Genomic DNA, 11,377 nt, shown 5'->3' with positions numbered 1-11,377 from the left:
GATGTCTCCTGATTTAAACAACTGTTGTGTAGGTTCCCTTACATGTGTCTCTTGAAATAACACAAAGCAATACCTTGCAAGCAGCTTATTAGGCTGTTCTTGAGAGCCAACCTCTTAGCCCATTATTGTTGAAATACTGACATTAGAAAGCTTTTATGCAAGGTAATTCAGTGCAATTTGAATAATGGTGAAGTAGCCTGAGAAAGAACCTGATGATGTGGAGCCTTGTAGAGTAACACTTAATGTTTAGGACTGTTTATTCACACTTGTGAAAACACATTGCTTAGAAAGAAACAAAACAAAAACAACAAAACAACAAGGCATTTTCTTTTCTTAGGACATTGTTTTATATTTTATAGTGATCTGTGGCTTAATTTCCTGTGAGATCTAGCTGGATTCTGTATTATCTTTTTGAATATTTGTGCGTGATCAACTGCTGTATTTTTATGAGTCTAATGTAATGGAATTTCTGTGCTTTTCGTTAACATTGTTTTTAATTGCATTTTCATTAGGTAGCTTGGGAATTGGAAGCTTACTGCTAAAAAGCAATGTTGTTTATAGCTTTTTGTTTTGCAGCATATTTATTTCCTTTTGTTTAGTGACAGTTCTCCCCTCAATAAGCTCATTGATAGAATTCATATTAGAATCACATCATAGAATAATAGCACGTCAGGTTGGAAGGGACCTCAATGATAGTCTGGTTCAGCCTTTAAAGGTTGAACCTTTTAGGGTCAAGTTCATAGATCAAAACTTATGCTGATGTAAATTTCTGCTTAGCAAGAACAAAGCTTAGCTTGTCACTAAGACTAGCACTTTTTGCAACCATATTTTATATTACAATGTCAGCTGTTGTATATAGTAGCATTCACCATCACTCACCAGGTTAGGTGTCTAAACTGAAGTAATCTATTTGTTTAACTTCCATCTGGTGACAGGCACCTTGCTTCTGAATTCTTTTTTGACACCAAAGTGTGATACAGAATGCTATCAAAAGGCAACTTCCTCAGAACTGTTTCTGAAGGAAGAGAGGCTTACACACCATAGAACAGTATTGCTTCCTGGGGCTCTTAAAGACTTCTGTGTGCACAAGGGAAAAAAATGGACTTGATGTAGTATGGGAAAAGTGTAAGTCTCAAAAACCCCTCAATCACCAGTATAATCCTTATGATTTTAAAAAGCCTATAAAGTTGGTTGTTGTGGGGGGAAAGGCACAAGGGGACTTTTGAGGTCCCAGTATATTTGGAAAATGTTAGTAGAAACCGTATAGCACAGGTAATTGCTGTGGCTCTTAATATTGATACTTTTGAGGGAATCTGAAATTCTTTCAGGAAAAACTGTACCACTACTTTGTTTCATTGTTACACTTTTCAGGATGTGTTTTCTCTGGTTTTGCTTTCAGTTGGGCACAGCTTTTAACAGTGACACCAGCATGAGACTTACTTTCCTTACACAGGAGATACCTTCTGTGATCCTATCACTCAGAGGCTACTCTGAGCAACAGATCGGGTGTTGTATGTAGCAGCAATCACAGCAGAGCCAGTGCTTGACTATTTTAATGATTTGCTATTGGCATTACATGCTGAAGGTGACCAAACTGTGTTTGTATTCTGTGTAATAGACCTACATATGCTGTAAATAAGATGTGCTCCCTGATGCCTTTTCACCGAGTTAGAAAATACTCTAGTTGTGATGCCAAAAGTGGGCTGAGCTCACTCTTCCCTAATGAATGGAATGAGAAGATTCTTGTTTTCACACCATAGTAGTTCACACTGCAAATATAATTTATTTTCATCATTTTTTTTTCCATAAATTTACTTAACCAAATGAAACACGGGCACCAAGGTGTAGTCATGAAAACCTCTATGTTCCTTCTCTTTCTATCCCAGAGGGAATACTGTTGAAAGAGCCTCCCAAGCTGGCAGTCTCCAAACAGCCATGCATTTGCAGAAGCCTCAAGCTTTGGCTTTGGCTGCAGGTCCACAGAGTGTTGTTCAATGAAGCAGGTAGCACAGTGGAGCCCAGTGGCTGATGATTTGGTGGTGTCAGTGTAGATGCTAGTGAGAAGTACAATCCTGAAGCAGTAAGAGAAGATGGCTTGCTTAGCTTGCATGCAAAGAGCATACCAAAGTGTCTGTGGGTTTTCATGGGATGTCCACATGCAGGCTGTAAGGGCGGAAAACCCCAACCCAAACACCACGCTTCCTGGATCTATTAATTAAATCTTGAAAACTCAGAGTGCAGATTGTTCGGTATATAATGTTGGGGTGGGATGGGAAATTGGTTTGGTTTTGTGGTGGTGGGTTTTGGTTTGGTTTTTTACATCATCTGATTTTGATCAGATAGTCTTAGTTTGTCACTACCCGTTAGTATGACTGGTGTGAGAATGACAGTTACTTTTTTCAAAAAAAGAACATTCTTGCAGGGTCTGAGAATGATGGTGCCATTTCAGTCATATATGTAGCAGTGACAGTCTGCCTGTTGGGCCATGCTACATCAGGTGTTGGAGACCTGCACATTGTGCACTTAGGGGAGAAAGACACTACAAAAGGATAGTTTTGAACAAGTAAAAATTTCACATAACAGCTGCTTTTGCATATTGCGGGGGAGAGGTTTAAAATAATTAGAATTTAATGTATTTTATTCATTTTCCAAATACTAACAGGAAAACTTTTGACTGTTAACGATAACGATAGGTGTGTCTGAGCGAAGTGAAGATGCTGCTAAATGTTTAAGATATGTGGTATGTATCAGAAGATAAATATTTAAGTAGTTTAGAAAAGTAAATTATCAAATAGTTGTCTGTGTATATGTATGTATGTGGATGGTAAAACAAAAAAATGCTCATGTCTGCTATCACTACTAAGCTACAATGACTTAGTCCAGGAATGTACCTGCATGTGAGACTTTAGAACTGGTACACTTCTCTACCTTGTTTATTGTGTTTACTAATGTATATTTTTCTAAATATACAGATATTTCAACCTAAAAATTCTATATTTATCTGTAATTTCTATCTGGTTTGGACAGTGCATGAGGTGCTGTAAAATTCTGTACATATAGACTTATAGAAGAAACACTGTAGTTGCCCTGTGAATGAAAAGTTATACATAAAAGTACAGTCAGTATGCCAAGACCCTAAGTTATTTCCTAAAATGCACCCAAAATTCCCTTAAGTGTGCACCAGTCTCAATTTTAATGTAAATACTTTGGTGCATGTATACCCAAGTGATTACCTTGCTATCTGTAAATGTTACACTAGCAGGTCTCTAGGTTCTACATCATGTGGCAAGATGCAGTCAATTAAAATTTAATAGGATAATGGGATATGTCATCTTGCATAGATTTATAAAGGTCTTTTTAAATGTTCTGCAAATATAAAATGATGGTAAAATTGGAGCAGAATCACCACCTGACACTGGTGAGGGCAGTCGCATGTGTAACCAAGGTGGTGCACTCAGCCCTACAAAGCTTTATGGAGCAGGATGGCAGATCAGCTCATCACTTCTGAATTTGTGTTTAGATAAACTGTCACATCTTGGATAGGCTCAAAATGTGACATTTCTTTTCCAATCCTCTGAACAATTCTAACTCCTCTTAAAATCGTACCTACATGATCTGCAGTACCAGTTGCCTGCAGCTCAGTGTTCAGGAAGTCACCAGATTTTTGTTTTGAAGAGTGAGTCAGAAATAGGAAACTAGGAAGAAATAGGAAACTCTTAAACACAGAAAATTCCTCACTAGTTCCACTTTGGAGCCAGGCTTATCTCTCCGATACGCTTAAGGACCAGTGGAGAAGGCTCAAGTAGAGCACCACTCCAGAAAGCAGGAGACTGGGACTACTGCCTGTCTTCACACAAGCTATTTTTGTGAACACAAATTCAAACTTCCTTTACCTATTCTTTGGTTTTCCATCCAGTCTTCATCGCTCTTGCTTCTTCACTTAGGCTGAACTTGGAGGCAGATGCTGTTGCTCAGCACATCTGTAGTGCCTCCTGCAGTAGCTCAATTCCCCGTCACTTGTGCCTGTAGGTACAGCTTTCAGACAAACCACAGCTGCTCTGCTGCATCTACCATGCAAATGAATACAGACCATTTGCTTCATGTAGGGCTTCCTGCTTCACCCAAATCCTGAAGAGCTGTAAGGACTGCATTGTTATTGCCAAACTGCTGATACTGCTTTTGCAAAAGTGATGAGAAATCAGTTTATCGCTGTCTAGGTACTGGTTATTAGAAAAAAAGACTTGCAGCCTCTAAGCCTTAAGTACCCTGGCAGCTGTCAGGCCCTGCCTCCTGGGCCACTCAAAGGATTTCCATAGTTAAAAGGTACTTTCATTTGCTTTCTCTGGTGGACTGTCATTTCTGAAGGTGGTGAGGTCCTGGCCCAGTTTTTTAATTCTTTTGCTACCTTTCTTTTATGGCCTAAACGTCTTGGTTTTCATGTATGTTTAACAAGCTCCTGAGGGAAATTGTATGAGACTCTCAACTTGTGGTCAATACGAGCATTGGTATTTAAGACTGGTAGAGCTTAAGTTTTCAGGCCCAAGACAGATACTGGGGGGTGGGAGGGGAGATGAGGAAAGTTGTAAAATAACACTTGTAAAAAAAACAATTTTCAGAGGCAGCTTTGGCTTCCAAACTCAGGAGAAGTACCCATCTGTGTGCACACTGATGTAAATGCATAAATAAAACCCAGGGGTAAGTACCCTGAGCAATTCAGGCAGTATCTGCTAATTTACCCGAGTTCTCCGTTGTGGGATGCTGTGCCACAGACTGTCACATGTTGAGCTGCTGCATTCCCGGTTCAGTTGCTGTTCAGGATTTAAAACAAGCTCCAGCTTGGTGAAAGCTGTGAAGCAATTTCACCTCCAATGACTTTTTTAAGCAAAGTCTCAGCAATACTTGTATTTTATAGAATAAATTACACTTAAACTAAATGTGAATTTTGGTCTCAGTATTTGTAAACCTTCCTCATGCCAGGTAGGTATGGAGTTCCTTTTGCTGCCAAGGCAGTGGCTGGATGTGGGATATATACTGACCAACCTGCCAGGCTAATGTAATTTGAGTAGTCCTGGAAACACTTTCTCCTGTTTATCTTTCCTTTTAATGTCATTAGCTCCATGCTAGTGCTTGTTCATGCAAGTCTGGCTGTCCTCACATCTCATCCAAGTATTACTCCCTAAGTAGCCAACATTTTCCTAGAATACAGTAAAACCTCTTCCAAAACCCCAGAATCTCCTCCAGTATTGACCTCTTCTATGATACACAGTGTAGGGCAAAATGCACAGTGCTGCTTTGTACAGCTCGGGGTTAGGGTGGCAGCAAAATTCTTGGCTGCCAAATTTTTTTCTGATTGATTTTTCTTGGTGTAGGTTTTGTATACAATTATGTATGGAGATAACTGTTGAAATGTATTTTTCCCTCTTTAAAACATGCATGTTGCACATTCCTTCTCCTCCCCCGGGCCCTCATCATTTATTGCCTGTGAGTACCATAAACATGCTTGGTGTCAGAAGGGGAGGCTGCTTCCTTGGGTTTTAACATAGAAGAAAGTTTGCTGTTCTACCACCCTGAACTGTGCTAAACCCTGTAAAACCTTGGTGAAGTGTTTGGATTTACATGTGTATTAGAGTCTGTCACTGTGCATTTCTGACCCTGCTTGTTCTCACAACTCTCTCTGCCTATTGGAAGCTCTGGTGGGATTTTTTTTTTTTCTTTTACTGTATATTAAACTGGATTTGACATCTGTAAAACTTTAAAAACTGCTCTCCTTTAGCTGAAAACACCCTACCAAAAATTGTAGCCATTAGCTAAACTTTCTAATGTAAACATGAAGATGATTTAGTACCTAATTGTTATTTGAATACAATCCTGTAGAGCAGGCCTAGGAGATGCGGCTTGTTATCATTTTGACTTCATATTGATAAAGTCAGCTAATACATGGACATTTTTAAATGGTGAGTTGTTTTCTAAAACCCCTGTTGTCTTTTTCACAGCTAATATTTTCACAATAAACACAGCCAAACAAAATGTTAATGTACAAATTGTGAAATTCTGTTAATTCCCAACAAAATATTTTTGTATATAATAAAGATTTAATATTGAAAAAAAACATCCTTTGCTTTCTTCTGATTCTTGGCCCTACTCTGAATTTTAGCCAAGGAAGCTATCAAGAAGCAATCTTGCACGTCTGTGCACATCTGCCCTTTATCTTTGCTTAATCCTTCACTGCTGAAAATTGTCTACACATTTACACACAAGTGTTTCCTGCTTGTGCACCCGTGTTCGTGTGCTAGTGCCAAATATTACCCCAGTTGGGCTTTGTGCTCCACGTGCTGGTTTGTTGCCTGTGGGGCTTTGACAGGCGTGGCAGGTGTCAGAGGTACAACATGTGCTGCTGGTGGCACGTGTGGGGGCCTCATTTAGTGCTGCAGGTTGAGAAAAGCTGCCTTTCAGTGGGTCTCGTTTGGCCTGATGTTCTCGAATGCAGCGAGTCCCCACTCACTGTACAGGGCACCTGGGACATCTTCAGCCATTCTGTAACTGTCACTGCTGAGCTCTGGCTGTGTGTTCTCTGAGCACTGCAGCATTGAGGGAGTTGTTCTCCCGGGCCTACGCTGTAATTAGCCAGTGTACAAAAACCCAAGGGACTTGGGACTGCAGTGTGGACACAGGCGAGTGCCTGTTCCTGATAGCCAGGCTGAGCCTCTGGCCTCTGGAGATGGCATCTGCTCTTCAAAAAGAGCCTGCTGATCTCATCTTCCCTGGTCCTGAGCTGATGCTGAACAGCATGCTAAGCTGTGCTTTCTTCCTCCTTCCCCCTGGGGAATGGAGACGTACAGCAAAGGGAAGCAGCATTTCTGGGAGGGAAGCCAGAGCATGAAATTAAACCTTTTATGAGCCAAGCGCCATCCTTCTCTGAAGGAGCCTACAGCTCCTTTACCACCTCCGCTTTCTAGGGAAGACCCCAGCTAACCTTGAAAAAGCATTTTCTGCATGAGGCCAGCCTGTCAGAAGGCATCTCTGTTTTATGCAAGATGTAGTGGTGGATGCACGTCCAGCTCTTCCAAAGTGGAGTCTGAATCAATTTGGCTCAGTGCAGCTTAGGCTGGGACCCTGAAGGGAGTATCCTCATTTAGCTCAGGGAAGGGCAGGACAAGAGTTACTTGGAGAGAGAGACGCTGCTTCTGCTGTTCCCTTGGATATTCTTATCCCCAGCCTGAGTTATTTTTGATATTAATGTGCACAAGGATCTTGCTTTCAAGAGTGCAGAAGAAGGAACTGGAAGGGGAAAAGATGAACATAATAAGCCACCTTAGTGTTTCTTTTTCCCTGGCTGTGCTGCTCACTCAGTTCTAAATAGGCCATCCTAGGCCTAGAGGTGCTTCTGTGGTCACATAAGTCCTGCCAAATGGAGGAAATTTGGGAAAACCCTCCACAAAGTGCACACTAATGGCTGTCTTCCCTGATCAGAGGCCCTGGTGCTGCTGCCCTGTTCCCACATCAGAAATGTAGCCCAGCTTGGCAGTGTCTCATGCAACATCTCCCTGAGTTCCCAACTGCAGCAGAATTCCATGATAGAGCATAGGGCCTCCCTCCATCCTCCCTGGCTGTTGGTACTGGCAGTCAAGCTGGGAAGCTGCTGGGACTCCTGGTACCACACCCACTGCCAGAGCACTACATGGATGCCCATGTAGCCACCATCTTTCAATACCAAGGGAAAGACTGGAATCCCCAGGAAAACCAATGGAAATTAAATGCATGAGGTTATAAGTTATTGTATTTTTTTACATAATTTTTAATAGAAAGTTTCGATAAATTAGTTACAGACACAACTTCTGAGCAGTGACTGGCAAAAGAAGACTTTCCCACTTACAAACACACATCACCCCCAGAAGCAGAGCAACATACTCCTAAAGGACATTCCCATATCTACCCATACAACATAATCAGCTTCATTTATGAGATAAGAGACAGAAACAGCAGCAGCTCCATGTGCAAGGCTGTCCTGTGCTCTCAGGCTATGGAAAGGTACCACAGGATCACAAAAAATTCCAATTAAAGGCAAAGCAGTTCAAAGCACAAACTGCTTTACTAACACTTCACCGTTAGTCAAAGAAAGAAGCAAAACATCTGCACTTAAAATGTCTTACAGGTAGAAGGATCATTTTTGTGGAGTGCAGCAGGGACACTCCATGGGCACAGACCAAAAGGCATCACCGTACCTCGAAGTTCAGAATAGAACTTAAACAGCTGAAACTTGATAAGGTAAGAACTTACTAGAAAACAGAGCAATGTTGTACAGAGGCAAAAATCCCCAAGGTGGTCTTAGTTTTTGAATAATTTATTTCCTGCAAGTGTGCAGCTCACATTCCTAAAGCCAAACTGCACTTAATAAATGCAAATTGAATCAAGTACCCCTTTGAGTGCCCTCCGTTCCACCTGCTGCAGATTTTGCACATCCAGAACTACACAAGCAAAACATTCACTGTGTTGCAAAACCCTGGGTTTCACAGCCTGCCTGTTTGCTTCCTTACAAAAAGCAGTTTGTACTTTGCAGTCTTCTCCCACGCATATTAATGCAGGCGATCAGGCTCCCACTGCTGTGTTCTGTTCTGTTTCAGGCGTGTCTTTTTTTTCCTTTTCCCCTTCACTGCTTATTTATGCATTTCCTACTGCAGACAGACCTCAGGGAAGCTGCAGAGCAGAAGCAGACCTGGTGGGAGTGCAGAATGCTCACCCTAGCCATGCCGAGTCCACCCTGACATCCACAGCCCCTGGCTGGACTGCACTAAGTACTCAACTGAGAGGCTCTACTGCGAGCTCCAACACACAGACACCACCCTGCAGAGCTACAGAAGAAAGAACAGGCTAGAGCAGCAACTGGGTCCTCAGCAAAGCTCCTATACATTCCCACCTAAAGCATAAAATCCATGCAGTGCAACATAAAGAACAAGTGGGTAAAATCTCGGTTCTTTCATAGTTACAGCTTTTACAGAAGACTCTGTCATTTCCAACTTAATGTTTGATGATGCAAACAGCCTTTGCACGACATCAAATCTTCCTCTGTCAGTGAGAGGAGCCACCAAAGGACTGCTCAGTGTCAAAGTGCCATTGGCTGAAGTGATGTTAGGCTGTATTTATAAAAGAGAGCAAAACACAGAGAGATTAAAGAGGTTTTCCAAGCAGGGCTATTCCTGCCATTGCAGAGCTCAGCTCCTTCTTACAAAACCACCAGAGAGCTCATAAGGCAGCTGCAGAAGAGCAAGACTCCCTGTACTATGAGCCTTGACAAGTACATCCTACTCATCCACAACCAAAGCTCTATGGCACCCTTTAAGGAGAAACATTAACCACCACGTTTCCCCCCAGTCCAGCATCTCTCATTAGATCACACTTAAACTCTCGCTCTTACCCTGAGCAAACAGCAGCACTCTTCTTGCCTCTACACATTTACAGGTTTTTACAATTATTTTTGTCAGTGAGCTTAAAAATAATTTTTAAAGCCTCGTCCCATTCCTTCACTGGTTTCAAGGAATGGCCTCAGAGTTTTGGAGCTTCAGAATTTGCCAAGGCCCAAGCACTGCTGCTATCCAAGTAAAATTTCTGTTTCCCAAGGGCAAGTGATTATTGACTTTAAAATGGGCCAGTGAGACTATCAGTTAATCAAAATTTGAGCTTAAGTTACAATTTTCCTTTGCTCACAGCCCATGAAATCTCCCAAGTACAGCAATGTTTTAGAAGTTAGGTATCCACGTGCATTAAATTATCTCCCTCTTTTACCACTGTCAGGCTCTGACCTTGCCTAAGCAATGCCTACAGCTGAAATCTGCACTGGAGCTTGACATCTTTATTGGGTGAGAAACACAATAAGGCAGAGAACAGAGTCATTACTGCTGCTGGGGCCACATGCTACCCAGTCACAATTTTGATTACTCACCAAGCAACACAATGCAGGAACAAGGTGAAGATCACAGCAGTCTCGCAGCAGGACAAGAGTGTAATCAGACAGCTCTGTGAAGGAAACATTAAAAAGGTAAGACTGTTTCCAGCGAACCCTGCACTAGGCTGACTGCTGGATAGGGGAGGTTCTTAGCTCTGGTACAGGGTTCTCCTACAGAGCAAAGACAGACAAGCTGCATTTTCAAGGCCCATCTGCAGATACGGCACCTCATGAAATGGATACTGGAGACCAAAGCGATTCAATGCCGAGGACATTGTGACACAGTTGTCACAAGTGCCCTGCTGGACGCTCGGAAGAGGCTGATTAAGACCTTTCCTGCCTGCTTACCAGAGCGCAGAATAAAAGGGGATAGGCAATGGGTACAAGCCCCACACTGACTACTCCTGCCCTTGAAAAATGCAGCTCAAAGGAAAGGGGACTTCCTCCCCATCATTCTCATCTCCTCCCCAGGTATCACCCAGTGTTTCCCTCCGAGTCTGCAGGCTGGATGAATGATTCAGGCTTGAATAAAACAAGAACCTCTGCCCTCGGAATCTATATGAGATGCTGACTTCAGCAGCACCATTTGAGAGGCATGACATAGCTGAGACTGCCTTGGGGCAGGGAGATGGACTAAATTGTCCCTGTGGTGTCCTTCAACTCTGTAACTCAAGGCTGTAATTCCTCATAGAAGCAACAGACATAAAACAGCATTTGATTCTTGATCCAGCTACATTTATACCTGGACATTAGCAGCAGACATTATGTCTAATGCCAGGTGATAATGCAGCACACTCAATTAAACATGCCCTGCAGCTAATAGCTTCTGACAAGTGTTACCACATCAGCAGGATTCTGTTTTCTATTTCTTTTCTGTCTCCACAAATGAGTTAAGCTTTCCTGCCAGGGTACTGTGTGTGTACCATTCTGCTGCACAGTGCGACATCTAACTCATACCACACTGGACTTCCCTTCATTATCTTAATGTCAGGAAATTCTTCTTGTATGAGGGAGAGAGGAGAAAAACCCAGGAAGGAGTCTGCATTGGACTTTGCAGGTAGCTTTTAATTAACACTCTGGTGCCAACTAGATTGTGAGCATGGCATTTGTCTGACATTCGTGTTTAATCTCCTTTTGCAGCAGCTGCAAAACAACCCTCTAATTGCCATGTCCTATGTTAAATTCATTTTTGCTAAATGTAGTTTGCACCTCAACAATAAATGCTGTTACACTGAAGGCAACACCTGATTTGTAATTCTCAGCATTCAGATGGCAAGAAATCTGGTATGCAGATTGGGACAGATAAGGACAGAAATGATCTAGGCATACTGCAAGTGCCTACACTCAGCAGAAAGCAGAGCTGAGCAATCTTGGGGAAACATATATTTTATAAGCAAAATCTGTCAGTGATTGAGGGCTGAATTTAATTCAGTCAGG

At 42.2% G+C, this 11,377-nt stretch overlaps 1 protein-coding gene across 1 annotated transcript in view; it reads right to left on the bottom strand.

Annotated features, from left to right (window-relative positions):
- Positions 1-8,900: 8,900 nt before the first annotated feature.
- The window catches only part of DFNA5 (deafness, autosomal dominant 5), a 23,249-nt gene continuing 20,772 nt past the window's right edge, over positions 8,901-11,377 (bottom strand). The window contains exons 9-10 of the mRNA XM_010007576.1: positions 9,938-10,011; positions 8,901-9,131 (exon numbers count right to left, since the gene is read on the bottom strand). Coding sequence (XP_010005878.1) covers positions 8,901-9,131; positions 9,938-10,011 — 305 coding nt within the window. The remainder of the gene's footprint in view (positions 9,132-9,937; positions 10,012-11,377) is intronic.

The sequence above is a fragment of the Chaetura pelagica genome, unplaced genomic scaffold (assembly GCF_000747805.2).
Source record: "Chaetura pelagica isolate M959 unplaced genomic scaffold, ChaPel_1.0 scaffold10, whole genome shotgun sequence".
Classification (NCBI taxonomy): Eukaryota; Metazoa; Chordata; class Aves; order Apodiformes; family Apodidae; genus Chaetura; species Chaetura pelagica.
This window is presented reverse-complemented; position numbering and strand designations above follow the sequence as displayed.